The sequence below is a fragment of the Saccoglossus kowalevskii genome, chromosome 10 (genome assembly GCF_978046115.1).
Source record: "Saccoglossus kowalevskii chromosome 10, keSacKowa6.1, whole genome shotgun sequence".
Lineage (NCBI taxonomy): Eukaryota > Metazoa > Hemichordata > Enteropneusta > Harrimaniidae > Saccoglossus > Saccoglossus kowalevskii.
Genome location: NC_140650.1, coordinates 23451348 through 23471902, shown reverse-complemented (window position 1 = coordinate 23471902; position 20555 = coordinate 23451348). Strand labels below are relative to the sequence as shown.

Sequence of the window (20555 nt, the reverse complement as noted above, 5' to 3'; positions counted from 1 at the left end):
TGGTAAATCAGCGAAATTTAAACCCAGTGAAAATTAGTCATTTTACAGTAGTTTAACTGCATGCTGATGGTTAACTGAGGATATTTTACTTTAGTAACAATTAATTGTTCTGTCACTATTTTTAATGAGAAACATTTATTTGTCTGAACTGACTTTTACTATCTTCCTCGTTTATGTACATTAGTTGATTGCTGTATTGCAGTTCACCGGTAATCATAAAATTCATCAGTAATATAATTGTTTGTTGCACAAAGAAGTGTTGTTGCTTGTTTACTTTCACACTTATCTTAATTTATACAAATATTGACTACATTTCCAATTACTATAATTTGCATTAAATTCTTGAAAGTAGTTATAAATCACTTTTCTCGTATCTACATGTCTTAATTTAAAGTTCATATTTACTGTAAGGTTCACCTAGCTCAATTTTAACTTACCTCTGTGATAATCTTTGTGAAATGAATTCTTGTCCCATAAAATCTGTGCCAGATTCTTCCCTGTAGTCATAGTGATGTCAAAATATGTTGTGAGATTGGACAAATGGGATCAAAGTATTTTTGGGCTATTTCCATGCTCAATATTGTTTTATACACATTTGATGACGATCAATTTTGAAGTATTAGGGTATCTTAATGCTATTTTTTCTTCTGAAAATAAACAATTCGTCTACGAACTATGAAAAAACAAATTTCAAAATCAAATCGTTCAATTTTGGTGGCAGACATTCGATCCATTCCTTTCATGATTTATGCAAGATCGCGCTGTGAACGGACATTCACCTATTGCAACTATCGTGTAAAAAAGTTGAAACATGAATCTGATGAATGGCTGAAAACAAGTTAGAGCTGGTATTGGATAGCTTGTAGTGTATATTTCCTCGTATATGCAGGTGTATGATGTCTCAAGGCTGTGGAAATGTTTTTTGAAGCCATTGAAGCATTTAATGTAATACCCTTGGGTAAAAGTACAGCATTTTACATTTACAATAACATCAATAAATTTAACGCATCCTTAGAAATACAGTTTCCATCGGCTGACAGCAATAAAATGTTAGTAATAAAACACAATATGTATTATACCAAAATAAAATTTCAGTCATTGCTATTTCTGATTTCAAATATATATGCATCCTTTTATTTCCCATTTGGGCAAGTTGCCATTTTATTTATTTTACTCCCGTGTAGGTATATTTAATTAACAATAAATCTGCTATTAGAATTAACATTTTCTGGCACTTAATTTTATATACAAGCATATGTCTAGTTTGTCATATTTATGTTTGAAAAATACTTTCATATTTCATAGAAATTTTGTAATAGCTTTCAAAGGTAACCTGCGTGGATGACTATACAATAAAATTCGTACAAAGAAGCGAAGATTTTCAAAATATAGGCTGTATATATTGATCTGGCTAAATGCATTGTTTTTTTTTTCTAATTACAGGATCTGCAGGTTCGGGGAAGAGTACATTCTGCAAGCAACTGCGGCTGTTATATGGGGATGGATACCCAAGTTCAGAGAGACTAAAATTTCAAACTCAAGTTTATCAGAATATACGTCGAGCTGTTAAAGCATTAGTTATATCAATGAAAACACTTGAAATTAATTTTGAAAATCCGGAAAATGAGGCAAGTCCCTAGAAATGTAATTATGTCTTTGAGGTTATTGGCTTTTATGCACTGACTAACAAAGAACTAAGCAATTCTCTAGTAACCAGGTATGTCATTAACAATTCTCTAGTAACCAGGAATATCATTAGTAGTTCTCTAATAACCAGGAATGTCATTAGCAATTCTCTAATAACCAGGAATGTCATTAGCAATTCTCTAATAACCAGGAATGTCATTAACAATTCTCTAATAACCAGGAATGTCATTAGTAATTCTCTAATAACCAGGAATGTCATTAGCAATTCTCTAATAACCAGGAATGTCATTAGTAATTCTCTAGTAACCAGGAATGTCATTAACAATTCTCTAGTAACCAGGAATGTCATTAGTAATTCTCTAATAACCAGAAATGTCATTAGTAATTCTCTAGTAACCAGATATGTCATTAACAATTCTCTGGTAACCAGGATTGTCAACAGTGTCAACTAAAAATCAACTAGGTGTTTCACCTGCCACCAGAATTCAACTAGTTATTTCACATATTGTCAGATTTCAATTATTTCACCAATCACTAGAATTCAATTAGCTTCAACCAACACCAGATTTGATAGCTATTTTACCAATTTATAATACTATATATAATAATTAGCTATTTCTGCAATGTGTATGACATCTCATTATTTTGTGTTCATTTCTTCTCATAGTTTTTATCAGATGATTTAGTTCTTGGTGATTCCAAAGATTTGATGAGTGGACATTGCTGTGGAGGTCTACATATCACAGACTGTAAAGACTGCAAACCAATAGGTAAAGAAGAAAGAGAGAAAATAGTGTCTGTGTGGCGGGATCAAGGAATCCAACAGTGTTACACGCTAAGGCATAAATATCACTTAGCCGAGTCATCAAAATAGTAAGTTGATATGTCAATTATTCATATTTTTTAATCTGTGTAATATTGAGCTGAGTGTCTATGGAGTGATCTGGTGAAAATTGAATGGTATTCTCGGGGCAGACATCCGGTCATTTTCACCGCCTGGCAACCATCACGGTGAAAACAAAGGCCGAAGACTAACAGAAAACGGTACTTTGGGATGGTTGTTGAGACTTCCCTGAAAAGTGTAACAAGATTACCCCTGCGTGTGTAACATATATAAATTTGGTTGTTCAGGATTACTTTAAAGTTGAGTTTGTGTTGTTTTCTTAAATTTAGCCATTTCCACGGCAGCGTGCGCAGAGCCCATAGAAATGCATGGTACAGTGCAAAGTGCAACGTCTTGTGACGTAGCTCCGCCTCCGAGGATACTTGCCTCTGGGGGTGGGTATTCCTATTTTATTATACCAACCTGATTTTAAAGGTAATCCGGAAACTCTCTATTTGCAACTACCGGTATGTTTAAATGAAATGTGCCCTTGAACTACTATATAAAGATACACTGAGCGGTAGTACAAATTCTCATCGGTATTTCATTGTTGCGAGGTTCATTTGTGTAAAATTGTCTCAATCAACATTAAAAATATGCTTCAATCGTCTTTGAGAATCGACAAAACTTCGAAGTTCTCGAGCCAGCCACTGCAGATCTAAACCAAATTTTTGCGTTGTTTGCATAATTCAGAAAAAATATTTTTCTCATGCTTCTCTTTTGAATCCAGTATACCTGACGGGTATTAACCTTTTTGTGTTTGTGGCCTTCTTGAATAATTAGAAACATGTTCCCGGTCGATCAGTATGATGTAAATGATGATGGAGTACTGGTATAATATATAATACCCAATGATTAGCAAATATTTATTTTTATCATTACCAAGTTTAAGTCTCAACTACATGTGGGCTTCCACTGAAGATAAAATAGTTGTGGCCATGGTGGATTAAAATATTACATTTTTTGTAGCCAGATATCAACCTACCTGTTGTACATATGTGGCAAACTGTGGAGAAGATAAAGATAGCTTTTGATGTTAAAAATCACAGTATTTGTCTGATTCATGAAATTTTCTGTATGTGTAATGCCCACTTTAAAGGGGAAACTTCCAAGCCCAGGGATTGCACCAAAGAATCATGGGACACTATTGTTTATGTTGTTTACAAAGTTAATCTATCTTTTGTTATCCATTGTAATTTTAATCCAGAAAGTAAATTTGTTGTGAGATTAAGCTTAACTGGAAGTGCCCCTTTATGGTCCACTGAACTACGAATGTGCATATTCTACAGTTTTACTGATGTTCTTCAAACAGTTCTCGAGTTGGTCTGTACCTATATTGCATTACCTATATGTGGTATACGCATTTCATGGCTCATGGCTCATGGCTGAGAATTGATCTCAATCATAACAGTACTTTATCATAAAAATCTTTAGCCATGGGGAGGTAAAAATTACCATCAATTGTAGAGGGCGCACTAAAGCAGTTGAACTATGACCATACACAGTACATAATTTGATGCATAATTTTAACAATCTATTTGCTTGTCTGTGCTCAACTAGATTTTACCATATTAGCTTCTATGTAAACATGCATTGTTGTGTTAGCCTTTCCTGTGCACATCCAGAGCAATGATGACACTTTATTGGACAATGTATTTCTCTGATGATTAACCTTTTCGCCACCAGACTTTCTTGCCCAATTTTTTTTGCACTTTTTTTTTATATTGTTCAATATTTCTGGAAATAAACCCTAATTGTGGAGCCAAAAGACAAAATCAGTTTTTACTCCAAAAATTTGACTATTTTTGTCCCAAAGGAAAGTGCAGACTATAAACAGGACTATTTTGTGAATTTGTGATGAAAATAGAGAATTGGTGGTAAAAAGGTTAATTTATCTTTTCTTTTCTCAGAATACTGAATGATTGTTTTGAAATACCTCGAAGCCATTGATGGTGAAAATGAAAGTGAAAGTATATTCATCATTAACATTGTTAATTAGTCCAGTATTTTGATCTTTAATTAAAATTATAGTGTTAATTATTACATTAATTAGCAACTGGTAACTGTAAATTGCTTGAATCTTTGATTGTACTGACACAGTACTTTCAAAATTGTTATTGAAAATCTGAGGTGGTAAGTAGAAAAAAAGTGGTATATAGTTATACTCAAAGAACCGACAATATACAAACCCCATTAACTCAATGACTGGCCAACCCACAATCTTTAAATAGAATGCTCTGTGGGAGGCATTGACCAATTAGTTCTGTAAATTACCAATATAAGAATAAATTTAAACTAATGTAATTGTCATGTATGTGTGATGTATGTTCACATTTTATGGGGCTTATTCCCAACTTATTTGCTTGATATCAGTAATACGTGCTTGATACCGTATTTGCTTCATGAGTACAGTGCATCTGAACCAAAATATTGATTGTATTCACAAATGCAGCCAGCTTTCCCAGATCCCTTTATGATTATAAGTTTAACAGGTCATTTACATATAAGAGCAAAAGTGCTTTCAATAGAAAAAATATGGTAGTACTGTGAAATATTTTATTTCAGCTGCAGTTAATTTTCGCTGAATAGACTTTTTGTATAGAATTTATTTTCACTGATTTTTGACAAGTTGAATGAAAAATATAGGAAAAAGGGTATATTTGCTGGATTTTATTTTCACTGAATCATTCCTTCAGTGAAAATAGCGAAAATTAATTCCAAGGGATAATAAAGTATTCCACAGTATTTTACAACATATATCTCTGAAAACGTAACAACATTAAGTAAAAGTAATACATTAGATGTATAGGACAAATCTGATATATCAATAGAAAGTTGTTTCAGATTAGTTCACTCTGAATTCACTAAACTGATTCAGCAATCATTCTGTATGCAATATGTCCTCTAAGCCATTTTGACACGCCAACCAGAAGTAGTGATCTTTGACGTCTCATTGACGCAATGAAAAAAAGTAATTCAGAAAAAAATATTGTAATTGTAAAAAAATATTACAAACCACTGTTGGTTAGAGGGCACACTGATTGTAAGGTTTGCCAACTACACAATTCAATAATGTTGCTGTCATGCCGAGCCAGGTATAGTGATGCTCTTCTCATTTCCTCAATACTCCAAGATGCAACTAGCTCCAGGCTTCAAGTTCCTCATAGAATGTAATTCCTACTGATCAAAATTGAATGATACTAAATGAGTTGACCTTATGCATGATTGCCATACATTTTCAACCTTAATTCAAATCTTTGAGCAAACATCTGTACAAGACGTTACTGAATGTACTTAAATCGTCCAATGAGCAACCGTTCTTCCCCTCAGCTTATATTATGAAAATGGCAGTAACTGTGCAGTAACCTTACAGTAACCTTGCAGTAACCTTGAAGAACATTGCAGGAACCTTGCAATAACCTTGCAGGAACCTTACAAGAACATTACAGTAACTTCCAAGAACCTTCTAGTGATCTTGCAGAATTCTTGCAGTATGCAGGAACCTTGCAGTAACCTTACAGTAACCTTGAAGAACCTAACAGTAACCTTCCAGTAACTTTGCTGGAACCGTGTGCAGAAACCTTGCAGAATTATTAAACCTTGCAGGAACTTTGCAGAAACCTTGCAGTAACCTTGCGGTAACCTTGCAGTAATCGATCTTGCAGGAAGATTACAGGAACATTATAGTAACCTTGCAGTAACTTTGAAGAACCTCCCTATAGCAACATTATCAGATGATTTGATTACTTTAAAATATTCTATAGCAGCAGTCTTAAATGATTTGATTACTTTAGAAGATTCTATAGCAACATTATCAGGTGATTTGATAACTTTAAAATATTCTAAAGCAACAGTCTTAGATGATTTGATTACTTTAGAAAATTCTATAGCAACATTATCAGATGATTTGATTACTTTAAAATATTCTATAGCAACAGTCTTAGATGATTTGATTACTTTAGAAGATTCTATAGCAACATTATCAGATGATTTGATTACTTTAAAATATTCTATAGCAACAGTCTTAGATGATTTGATTACTTTAGAAGATTCTATAGCAACATTATCAGATGATTTTGTCACTTTAAAATATTCTATAGCAACAATCTTAGATGATTTGATTACTTTAGAAGATTCTATAGCAACATTATCAGATGATTTTATCACTTTAAAATATTCTATAGCAACAATCTTAGATGATTTGATTACTTTAGAAGATTCTATAGCTAAGTGTGAATATACAGATTCAAATGTACACATCATTTGGTTGCTATCACAGATCTCAGCCCTCTATACCATCAGCTCTTTCTCTTTGTCAGTGTTATGTTTTTTTCACTGTTACACCTGCCTACATATGATAAAGATCAAGATAAATCGAGGTTAATACCGGCGGTATTGCTAGAAGCAATATTGATACTATTTTTAAAACATTACAGTAGGTGTTATAAGAAAGGGAAAATGAGTTACAAGTACAAAATTTAGAATAAATATGTCATTAGCAATTGTTATCGTTTATTATCTATAATTAAAAACATTAATCATACGAATTAGAAACACAATATCGGTGAGTGATGAGCATAGGGAATACACTGCGACATATAATGTATGATGTCATAATTCCATATGGTACAAATTTATATGAAGAGAATCTAAAAATATGCATCAACAGGTGGTTTATAGTCATCTGACGCATGAAACATTTCAAACGCGACCAAGTTTTATTTGAAATTATGCGAGGGGTAAAGAGAAAGCGAGGACGGAAAAAGGAACCTTCTAAATTATTTTCCCAGGAGCGTCTGTGGTACCTGCGAGAGTCTGACAAAGGCTCGTATTTCGACCAGAAGACTGATCCAGTATTTCGTCAATATTTTGAAGAGACATCGACCAGCTTTGCAGATGACGACGACTCAACGGAAAGCGGCATTGGTGACAGTGATGACTGTGCATCTCCCACGTACTATTCTGTCTCGGAACATCATGTTTGCACTCGGGGTCACATTCAACAAAACGAGGCTATGTCACGGTCCAACGGACCGCCCATGTTTACTAATTAATGAGGTGACGTCATGTATTCCTTGAAACTTTCAGTAGTCACGAGAGAATGACGCGTTTTTTACTCATATATTCACACGCGGACGCTCGACCTCGTTGTTTTTTACTTGAATGTACCACCTGATACCCAAACTTGTTGACGGCGATGATTTGGAAACCCAATGGCGTTGTAAATAAACATATATTTTTACTTAACTATAAAATATGCAAATTGACAATTATCTCAGCTTCTTTTCAGAGCACATCCCAGAACTTTGAAAAAAAATAGCTCCCAGACGCTTTGACCTTTTCTTTTGAAATTTTCACAAATGATTGACAATGTGTTTATCTTCAAAACGCCGTCGGGGCATTGTTTTTGGTTGAGCAGTGTTACAACAATCATACAGACAACTAGCATGAGTGTTAATTTATGCATAAATTTGAATTAGTGAAATTTGAGCTGCTGCCCTGAAAAATTGACAACTGGTAAACAGTTTTCAAGACGGCGTTTTCTTCATAATAAACAGATGTACTCGTAAACCAATTTTGACAGGAAACAGAAGCATGGTTTAGAAGCTATTTTTTTTTAAATCACTTTTGACCAAAAATACACATTTTTGTGCATATTTCCAACTACAGTGTCCATAAAAAAAAAATACTTACAAAATTTTAAAATTCATACAATAATCTTTCCAAAAATATATAGTTTTGTGGACAAGGAAGGTCATCTTGGCTGCCTAATTAACTAATTAAAATACCTGTCAGGTAAACTGCATCTCTACCTTAAATCAATTTATCCAAGCTTGATATGTACAAAGACTTTTCATCATGATTGGAAAGACTTTGTGGGCTTATGTCATTGATTATGCAAAATATATGCAAATGAGATCATTAAATCAACAATATTTACCATTTTCAGGACATGAAGCTCAGTTTTTCTGGATGTCAATAATTATTCAAAACACATTGAATATGTAGATGAGATCAGAAAAAAACAATATTTGTCATTTCAAGGTAATTTATGCAGGTCAATTCCATTTTCATAAGAAGAAATATAGGTACACTTAATAAAAAAATCAATTTGGTCTCACAAACTACTGTACTTTCCATATCCCCAGTACCATAATTTAAATGAAAATGCATTTAAAGTTCAATGCACAGTAAGTGCAAATAAATTGAAGTGACTTTTCTTCATTATCTACCGCAGCAAAAACAGAAAAGGAAAGTCAATCTCCTGGGGAATAAACCATTATACTGGTAGGGAGTGGAGGGGCTTATCTCATCATGAATTCTAGGTCTTTGCTTGTAAGCAGCTGAAAGGAATGTACATGCAAGGCTTTCAGGACTTATAATTTGTAATCAGTATGAGTTTTTTAACGTTGCACTCTGTACGTACACTTTACGTCATTACACTTAGTTACATTGGGTAAAGAAACAATGAACATTCAAATTTAGTAAATCAAATTTTTATTATCAGTTAACTTTGAATTATGGGAAATATACAACGTTAAAGAAACAAAAATTTGTATGATGCCTGTAAGGTGAAGTTTGGTTAACTGTTATAATTTAAGTTTGATTTACTAAATGTGTTCTTTCAACAAAAACAAAATTACAGGTTGCCCGTAGCTCAAAGTTCTTTTAATTGAACATTGCGTTAAAATTTGGGAGTGGTTTCACAAAAATGGGCGTGGTTTCTGAAATATAGGCGTTCTTTGTAACTGAATGTTTTTGTAACTCGATGTCCGTGACTCGAACAATTAGCATCTCAGAAACAATGTAGCATTTAATTGAAAGAATACATGTCACTACATGTTTTTTTTGTGACTTGTGTATACTGTGTTTAAATATACATGAATGGGCTAAAAAAAAAGGAGAGACACTTCGCATAATAGAACTGATTGGCTGTGTGAGTCCATATCCTACCTGGAATAGAACACCAAAAAGGGTCTACCCCCTACACTGGGTGTGCCTCGTGGGAAAATCCACTGATCAAGATTTTTCATGGATGCGACTTTGAGTACCATGATTACAATGTTTACAGGTGCTTATGTTAAACTGGGCCTGGACACCAGAATATACTAGTAGCGCATTAAAACTGCCATAATGCTATTATGAACGGAATATGGAACATGGAATATGGTTTCTGTGGCAATAATGCACTAAATGTCTGGACATGTAAAAACAAAGTCAGACAGCAGTGATATTCCAGATATTGTCATCTGGCACACAAAAATATTTGTAAAAAAAAAATGGATATAAAATATAAGAAATGCCATGCATGCACAAACCTTTTAGACTATGCATGAAAACGAGTCCCAGCAATTAAGTTACTATGTGTATCAGGCTAGTAATATTCACTGGGTTTCATTTTTAAAAAAACTGTGACAGGATTACACACAAACAATAGGTTTTAAATTCATAGGAAATATCAATACATTTAAGTATTAAAGGGCGGCAGTCGTCGTGTCGCGTTCTGTTCGATATGGGAGTCATAGTGATGTATACAACACATGTAAAATACATTGTTTATTTACATGATATTCGAACATGCGCTGTGCGACGGCCAACGCACTTTAAATATGAATATTATTAAATACAACAATGCTCATGCTTGAGTTCTATGAATAAACTGAAAATCATGTACCATTTTCCTCCCCCTATGATGTAAAAAACATTTTTAAATATACATGAGTAATAGGCAGAGTAAGGAAAACTAAAGATTGAAGGGCTTGATTGAATGGATTATCTGCTTTTCTGGATCAGTTCAGCTTTATACTAGATGACATCTATTCCTCAAGGAAATCTAAAATCACTGAAATGATTATGAATTAAAATCATGTTGTCAATCAGTGGAGTAATGACTGATGTTTGTAACGTTAAGGGTGACAAATGACAGCATTATGTAGCTGTGAAAATCTGAAATTACTAATTCAAATAATTAATCACTGTCACTGCCATTAATGTTTCACTCACCAAACAGCAATGTAATGCCATAACTTAAAGTCACGTACTGTTTTGTTGAGCATGTCTCAAGACCGTTGATTAGATCAAAACATTTTTAGATGGTTGCCTCAAATGTATAGTGTAACACAAACTGATTTTGAGAGAATACACAATTTGCCATTTTTAGCTCGGCTGGTCGACTTAGTCGAGCTGAGCTTATCATATGAGTGATTGTTTGTGATGATATCTTTGATTCTCTAATTTTGATGAATATTTTTGTCATTTTTGGTAAAAAGTGATATTTTCGACTTCTTGTTGAAAACAGTATATCCGATTGCTTTGATACCGGTACTATACATATTGTTCATTTTCTAATGACATCTTCAGTTCTAACAGCGGAGCTATCTCAGCCGACAGGCTGCTTGTTTTTTATATTGATATGACCCAGTTCATCACTATAATGATACTGATACATTATTCTCAATGAAACAGCAACTTAATAAATGTTGCTGTTTTGGTGATATGATGGTGACAGTATTTTTGAACAGACTTAGAAGTAAAATTGAATTGGTTATAATTGCATCATATTATACGTTTCTCTGACATTGATTAATTGATTTAAGATGGTCAAATAAAGTCTAGATTTATGACACAAACACAAGAGCATGTACATGAACCAATAATTTATTTGGCAAATAGGGGGGCACACCACAAGACCATCGTACACAAAAGTGAGACAATGCATAACAGACTGATAAGATGGTCCCTGGTGCCGCCCCCAAAATGTAGAACAAAGCAGGTGTAAACTAGCTGGCTTACAGTTTCTAAACTAAAATACAAACTAGAATAAGACTGAAAACATGTTGGTTGGTGCAGCATAGCTGCATGATGTTAGTATGGAATGGCAGATTGCAGCATGACTGCAACTGTAAAGTATAGGCAGCGAGTGCTGCGGCTACACCGTGGTTATGCAGCGGGGGCTGCATGAAGTTAAGAGGTTATGGGTAGAGGCAGCGGGGGCTGCAACTACTGAGTTTAGACATTGACGCAGCGAGGGCTGCCTGTGAAGTCGTTAATGAGGTATTAGTAATTACAATAATAAAATTAACACTAATAATAAAACCCACGCAAAATATACCTAAGAAAATATGAATGATCTTGGGGGAATATGAGCTAATCCCATAAGCGAAGTCCCCAGTCCCCCGAATTGGTGTTAATGCCAGCCTAATGGGGGAGAATGGGGATGGTGGCGGGTGAATAAAACGAGAATGGCAGAAGCTCCGTAACACTTTCAGGCTACTTCCAATATGGCGCCAGAAACAAACTGATTGTGATGTTGAGCCACGCAAGAAAGTGCGAGATCTATGCAAATATCACGCGAGAGAGCATGAGATTTGAGTCATAAACATGGTTTAATATTACACATTAAACCTGTATTTATGACACAAACACAAGAGCATGTACATGAACCAATAATTTATTTGGCAAATAGGGGGGCACACCACAAGACCATCGTACACAAAAGTGAGACAATGCATAACAGACTGATAAGATGGTCCCTGGTGCCGCCCCCAAAATGTAGAACAAAGCAGGTGTAAACTAGCTGGCTTACAGTTTCTAAACTAAAATACAAACTAGAATAAGACTGAAAACATGTTGGTTGGTGCAGCATAGATGATGTTAGTATGGAATGGCAGATTGCAGCATGACTGCAACTGTAAAGTATAGGCAGCGAGTGCTGCGGCTACACCGTGGTTATGCAGCGGGGGCTGCATGAAGTTAAGAGGTTATGGGTAGAGGCAGCGGGGGCTGCAACTACTGAGTTTAGACATTGACGCAGCGAGGGCTGCCTGTGAAGTCGTTAATGAGGTATTAGTAATTACAATAATAAAATTAACACTAATAATAAAACCCACGCAAAATATACCTAAGAAAATATGAATGATCTTGGGGGAATATGAGCTAATCCCATAAGCGAAGTCCCCAGTCCCCCAAATTGGTGTTAATGCCAGCCTAATGGGGGAGAATGGGGATGGTGGCGGGTGAATAAAACGAGAATGGCAGAAGCTCCGTAACACTTTCAGGCTACTTCCAATATGGCGCCAGAAACAAACTGATTGTGATGTTGAGCCACGCGAGAAAGTGCGAGATCTATGCAAATATCACGCGAGAGAGCATGAGATTTGAGTCATAAACATGGTTTAATATTACACATTAAACCTGTATTTATGACACAAACACAAGAGCATGTACATGAACCAATAATTTATTTGGCAAATAGGGGGGCACACCACAAGACCATCGTACACAAAAGTGAGACAATGCATAACAGACTGATAAGATGGTCCCTGGTGCCGCCCCCAAAATGTAGAACAAAGCAGGTGTAAACTAGCTGGCTTACAGTTTCTAAACTAAAATACAAACTAGAATAAGACTGAAAACATGTTGGTTGGTGCAGCATAGCTGCATGATGTTAGTATGGAATGGCAGATTGCAGCATGACTGCAACTGTAAAGTATAGGCAGCGAGTGCTGCAGCTACACCGTGGTTATGCAGCGGGGGCTGCATGAAGTTAAGAGGTTATGGGTAGAGGCAGCGGGGGCTGCAACTACTGAGTTTAGACATTGACGCAGCGAGGGCTGCCTGTGAAGTCGTTAATGAGGTATTAGTAATTACAATAATAAAATTAACACTAATAATAAAACCCACGCAAAATATACCTAAGAAAATATGAATGAAGTCCCCGAAATGATGCAATTGTTTCAATTGCAGAATAACCCCCAAGATATAAAGGATGGTAGGAAAACATGAAAATGTAAACATTACTAGAAACTCCGTGAATTACAATGTATTAAACTTTGTTAACTAATGCTGACTGGGCTGCAAATAAGGACTTGTCAGAAACATGAATATAACGATTGTAACTGTCAGATGACCAGCGTCCCAAAGATTTAATTAAGTGGTCTTGAGTTCATTCAACATATCACATATAAACTGTTCCTGATTGGCTTGGATATGAGCCACTATATAATGATAATGCAATTATTTAAGGTAGCAATAGGGGCTGAAATGTATCAAGCATTGATCTGCGATTCAGAAATTCTCTGAAAGTTACTAAGCGTGCTATTATAGCAAACTATACATCATCTGAAAGCTTACCGGTAGATATAGGTGAATATGGTAGTGCATATGCTGTATACCCAATGTTTGTCAATTTGGCTAATGTGCTTTTTTTTACTATTGAAAATACTGATTTTTTTATGACCTATGAATTTGCGTTCATAAAGCTTGGATGATCACATCTTAGTTTTTCTTTATCTGCTTTTGTTTTCGAATTAAATATTTGTGACCAAATAACTACAAACATGCATGCTCCCAACTATTCTTTGAAAGTTTTAACAAATGGCATTTTCAATAGTCTGAATACTCAAATAGCAAAATAGCAAAATTTGATGGCAGGTAATAATAATAACTTTATTACACAACTAAATCATCAGAGGATTTAGTAAGGTATAGAGAATAACAAGACATAAACAAACAAATAAATAAACAATAAAACTGAAAAAAAAAGACTGAAGAAATATAAAAATAATAACTTCAATATTCTCGCAAATTTTAATATTAAAGTTATCAGTAACGCTTCAAACAAACATTGAGTATACAGCATATGCACTACCATATTCACTTATATGTAAGCTTTTAGATGATATATAGGTTGTTATAGTAGCATGCTTTATAGTAACTTATAGAGAATGTCTGAATCACAAATCAACTTTTAAATTGTGTTTCCCCAGTTACTACCGTCAAGTCATTTATAATGATTACCACATATCCAGTGAACTGTTCCTTATTTACATTAATTGTTACCCTTGGTTACTGGACCGTATACATCATCTTCAACTCCCTGAGGAGCATACAGATGGGGAGCTCGATGTGCAGTGACACCTAAAGCATGGCTATCTGGTATCCATATCGCTATGATTATAAGGACATGAATCTTCTTTCTGTGTAAAGAATTTGTTTATTGTTATATAGTATCCAATATCCAACACGCAGTGGCAATAACCACTGAAGTACCCCATCAAATACTTTCTTGGCAATTAACTTATCAAAACTGTATCATCTAGGTATTCAATGTTGATCTTTTGCATGCAGATTTAAACTGGTTTTTTTTTGCCACATTTTGCATGATAACTGGTTAGCAAGAACTGACTATTTACACACCAATGACATTTTCTGCTGCTGTTGTTATTAAATATAATAATAATAACTTTATTACACTACTATGCCATCAGAGGGCGCAGTATATGGTAAATAAAATACTAATCATAAAAAAAATACAGTAGCTAAACTATATGATAAAATTAAAATTAGAAGATGTTAAAAGCTTAATAGGAAAAAACAAATTTAATGATAGTTACAGGATTCTCCCAATGTAGAGATGATAGCTATCATATACCTGATTTCTGTTTTGCCTTATTTAGAAACTTTGCCAGGAATATGAAGCACGTCATTATTTTAAAGAAATTGTCTGTTTTATTTAGTTTATTTTTAATTCCTATTTCTTGAAACATCTCCCCTCTTTCTTTATCGAGAATTCACAATCTAGGATAAAATGTTGTTTGTCCTCAATTGAATTTGTGTGCCATTTTTTACAAAATCGCTCTTCAACAGGAATTTTTGGTCGTTGTTGTCTGCCTCTTTCAATTTCAAATTTAAATACACATGTATGTGTTCATCAGGGTTGTAGAGCCCTGATACTCTCGGCTGGCGCCCTCTTACCGAATTGCCAATTGAACTTTCAAGACATGAATATATTTCTTGAGCCGCGCACTTCAAATATATTTTTCTCCTTGAAAACTTCCCAGCTACATGTAGCTGATAATGTGTCTGGACACCAAATACACTAAAATTACTCCAAAAATATTTCAATGGCAATTAAAACGATGCAGAAACCTTCCAATATGGCGTTTCCAGGTCAATCCGCCCTTTCACACCTTCCACACCTAACCCCCCACCCCCACCCCCACCCCGCTTGGTCGCTCCGCTACCTCGCCTGTGTGTGCTCGCTCTTGTTCATTTTTTCTAGATTGTCACATCAGATTGTGAGCTAGTGTTGATAAGTGAGCAACATTCGCACACTGGTTACAAAAATGGAAACATTTAATGACAAATGTGAAAGTTAAAAACAAAGTCCATTCAAGGAACTTCACCTTAATATTTGCCAAGCATTAAATTACTGTTGTTTCTTACAGAATAACTTGACATGACATGTGGATACTCCTGGGGTCATATTCTGCTATTTAATTAGTAGACAAACAAAAAATTTTGCTAAAATCAGGAAATATTAATCTATATCATTTGTCCAGAAAGTACTATTAAAAAACAAGTCATTGTCAATGACACCTCCCCGTTCCGTTCATATTTGAGTGACATATACATTCAAAGCAAATCATGACCGAAATGCACCTGCATATGTACAACACATTGTGCTAAATCTGAACAAAATCCATCCATGCATGACTGAGATCCAGTTCTGGAATTGTGAAAATACGTTATTTTGATGCATTTTCGGCCTTAAAATGGCCATCATTCCACTATTGTTAAGCAGGTCCTATTATGTTTAATGTATGTACCAAATTTGAACAAAATCCATCCATGCATAACTGAGATACGGGTCCGGAATGGTGAAAATGTGCGATTTCAATGCATTTTCGGCCTTAAAGCGGCCCCCATTTGGCTATCGTTAATGAGATCATGAAACAAATGCACATACATATTTGTGACATGATGTACCTTGTGTGTGTGAAGTTTGAACTTGATCAATCCAGACATGTCTCGGATACGGATCCAGAACTGAATTCTTTAAAACAAAATGGCCGCCAGTCGGCCATTTCGAACTTGATCCGAAAAAAAAAATGACGTGCATCAAGGTCCTATTATGTTTAATGTATGTACCAAATTAGAATGAAATCCGTCCATGCATAACTGAGATCCGGGTCCGGAATGGTGAAAATGTGCGATTTTGATGCATTTTCGGCCTTAAAATGGCCGCTATTCGGCTATCGTTAATCAGATCATGAAAAAAATGCATGTGCATATGTCCCATATAATGTGTGATGTATGAGTGAAGTTTGAACTTAATCAGTCCATGCATGTTCGAGATACAGGTGATCACGGACGGACGCACGGACAGACGGACGCACACAGGGCAAAACATAAGTCCCCGTTTTCGGACTGCGTCCGAACGGGGACTAATTATAGTGAGTTGGATTTCATTCTTTTCATATAAACAGAAATGCAGATTGAAAGGCTAGATTAGAATACCCAATAATAGAATAATAGAGACAAATTTTCAGGCAAGGATCTATGCATAAGCAGCTTTTACTTAAACTTCAATGAATTGAAATCAGAATTCAATTCAGTATATAACCAAGATATTTTTAGAGCTGTCTGGAAATCAAAATTGACCTCAAAATTAGGAATGACTTATGGAATGAGTCAATTAGCCTTTCTAGATTTTTTTATATATTAAGTTAAACTTACTGTGGAATATATTTCCATTGCCAGACCTACATTTGTATTTGCTTGAAGGCATTCCTTAAGGTAATTACTTAATTTGACTTGATCCCTGTCTAAAAAAATTACTGCAGTAATTTCCATGAAATACTGCATTTTGTGAATTTTCTTGAAATGCGCACTTCAGTGAAATTTGATTCTCACAGAATTACATTGGTTTCCATTATACAACAAAGATTAAATGTCCAATCAATTCCATTGAAGACATTTCAATATTTAAATTTCTTGAAATGCATCTGACACAATGTCAGACTGTGATTTGGTATTAATATAAATTGTGTACCGGTATGAATTAAAAGAGGTATATGATAGTAGACTTATTATTCCAATCACACATGTATTCGCAAGGGAGCAAAGGGCATAGGAAGTATCCTATTTGGTTATGCCTTGTATCATCACGGTAATAAAAAGGAGTATGTCTGTGCGTGATTGCTATGTTAATCTGCTCTCAATCCAAGAACAATTCTTATAAAGAAGGTCACTGTTAAATGTTGTACTGTTTCCACATTTTTGATACTAACCAATAGCCAGTAGTATAAAATTCTGGCTTCCTATTTTAATACAGAGATTCAAATGCATACATCAGCATTTTATTGGTATTTTTTCAAAATGTTCTAAATTTGTTTTACCATTTCAGTGCCTAAGTGTTTTTTTGTTAAATTTACTGTTTTACTCCTAAAATATTGCAAATAATTAGAAATGCCCCATGATGCAACATCTATAGTTGCCATTAATTGGACAAAATGTTCTAAGCTAAATTTGTAACAACTGCAACCCTGATTTAGCTGATATTAATTCTGGATTAATATTTCCTTGATTGCGATTTCATATGTCTATAATATAGGCATTGATAATCAGCCTGTTAGATTAATTCTCGGAAGCTTCTTATATTCAAAACTGATTGAAACCAATTTGGCATGCACACTGTGTGAATCCTAATTCAGCCGGATGGCCATACAGTAACTTGATTATAAGGCCAAAAAAAAAAAACTTATGTTGCCCTCAAGTTGAAAAATTTTTAAAAATTTAAAATTTTTTTTTTTTTTTAAATTTGTGAAAACTAAGAGTATCGTAAATAGCCAAGGTATATGGACTTCATAGTATTCGGAACATGTCAGCGGAATACTGATCAACCCGAGGTTCCCGAGGAAGTCGCCACTTACGGGGACTCTGGAATCAAACAACGGTCCTGGATCGTTAATTTTTAGAAGAAACACTTTTTTTACTGTTTAAAATGGTAAGTTTTTAATATTTGGGCCTATTAAAAAAAAAAAAAAAACGCGACCCGATATTTCATATTTTTCAGTTGGTCGCTAAGGGCAACAAAACAATTTTTTTTTTTTGGACCTTAGCATCGTCAATATATTATGGTATACCTTTATATCCCTGAAACATTAACCATTTCAACATCAGACTTTCTCGCCCAAATTTGTCTGCACTTTTTTTCTTATATTCTTCAATATTTCTGGAAATGAACCCTAGTTTTGAAGCCAACAGACAAAATAAAATTTGAGTAAATTTTCAGTTTTTACTCAAAAAATTTGACTATTTTTTCCCAATCTTCTGAAGTAAATTGCATAATATAAACAGGACTATTTTGTGAATTTGTGATGAAAAGAGGGAACTGGTGGTGAAAAGGTTACAGGTATTCCCTGAAATTTTGCTAAATTATTCTCTGTGAAGAAATAATTTTGGGGTCCCAAACTAGTTTTTAATATCAAATGTATGTGACCAAAAATTTTATTCGAAACTGCTAGGAGACATGAAGTCATTGTTTCCATGATGTATGCTATCGCACTTGTTTACGTTCTGTGTGTGTACATGTACGCACTTGAAGCGTTGATCACTGCTGTTATTGTGTTCCTATTTAATTATTTAAACAACTTATGGGCAATGTTATCACAGCAGATCACTAGACTGTGTTGATCAGTGAGCAAGTCATGTACTGCCTTCATGCATGCTGTAATGCATGCTCTACATGAATTGTTGAAATCTGTATGTGTTATCATCAAATAAAACAACAGTATTATTTGTAATAATAATTCCCACATTGGATCATTTTCGAAAGAGACTTTTTCACTAGTTTGCACAACACCTCTTATCCATGATGTCCATAGAGTCACTTTCTCACCAACCTAACTGTTGGGAATTCAGTTTTATTGAATTACCACAAGCTGGGATATGTATTTATAGCTCAAAGAAAAAAAGTCCCTGAATTATGTGCACTTTATCACATTGGTTGTATCTTCTATATAAGTTTATGACCCGCAGGTTAATTAAAAGGTTTTCCAATTTATTTATCAATTCTGAATAAAAGAAAAAAATCTTCATGTGGGGCATAGTGTCATAATATGAAATCGAATCAATTTCTGTGCATTATTAGAAGAGTATTTTCTTAATGTAAGTTAAAGGCAAAGCTACTAACCCTGGGGTTCGTCCCAGTGTTTATGAATAATATCTGTATAGGTTGGCGCACTGTGACGTCATTTCTTGACATTTTTGCCCACCGGCATACTCATGCCTGATAAACAATTCTGTGCACGGTTAATGAACTACTCCTGATCCATTGTGGCAACATTTCCCATATGTTATTTTTAACCACGATATGTGTATTTAGTAACACTGTGAAGCATTGAACAACTTTGATACACTCAAAAATCCAAAATGGATAAGAAGTTTTAAACAGAATCAGTAAAGATAATGATATTTAGAAAAGATGAAATCTTTAAAACACTACCAGTACTGTTGGATTAAAAGAAACATTAAAAAAGAAAATTACATAATGGATCCTTATGATCATCACAGAATCTCCCTTGTCTTTAAAATTAGGTCAAACTTTTTAGACCTTGAAGGTAACAAAATGGGATAGAAAAATTACAGGGGTAATGAAATTTGTGGAGTCTGCAATTAGGGCAAAGAATACATTTACCACTTTCTGTATCTTTGTAGGTCATCTAATCATATTAGAAATTAGTTTATTTAATGTTAGAAACCTCACTGAGAAACAATGTTGAATCTTCATCACTAATGAATTGTTTTCTTTCAGGGGGGTTGAATTATAGGTTCAATTTCCTTTTTGGTGATACGCTATGAAACATAAATGAAAATGTGGGAATTACCTCATCAGCTTTAATTAGGAAATATGTCACTGATTTATGGCAATATAGAAAAGAAATGATGAATGTAATTTAGAGATATGTATTACTGTTTCCATGGTGCTGATACAAAGGTTGAATAAACATTATTATTATTACACCATGAAATGTACTATTCATTGTTAGTTGTTCTTGTTTATAGTTCTGCAAATAGGGAAATGTGTTTAAGTGGTGTTTCTATTTTAGACACTATTGTGTCATCTGTCTATTTCAGTATCCTGCCCAACAGTTGTCAATATTAAATGGTGCTTCTAATACAGAAATTATGGTGTCATGTGTCTATTTCAGTATCCTGTCCAACAGTTGGCAATATTAAA

General features: G+C 34.4%; 1 protein-coding gene across 2 annotated transcripts in view; it reads left to right on the top strand.

Annotated features, from left to right (window-relative positions):
• Positions 1–20555, top strand: part of LOC102808165 (guanine nucleotide-binding protein G(q) subunit alpha-like) — a 114975-nt gene that overhangs the window by 79258 nt on the left and 15162 nt on the right. For both annotated transcript variants that reach the window (XM_085504758.1, XM_085504757.1), the window contains exons 3-4: positions 1444–1628; positions 2315–2520. In XM_085504758.1, coding sequence (XP_085360884.1) covers positions 1444–1628; positions 2315–2520 — 391 coding nt within the window. The remainder of the gene's footprint in view (positions 1–1443; positions 1629–2314; positions 2521–20555) is intronic.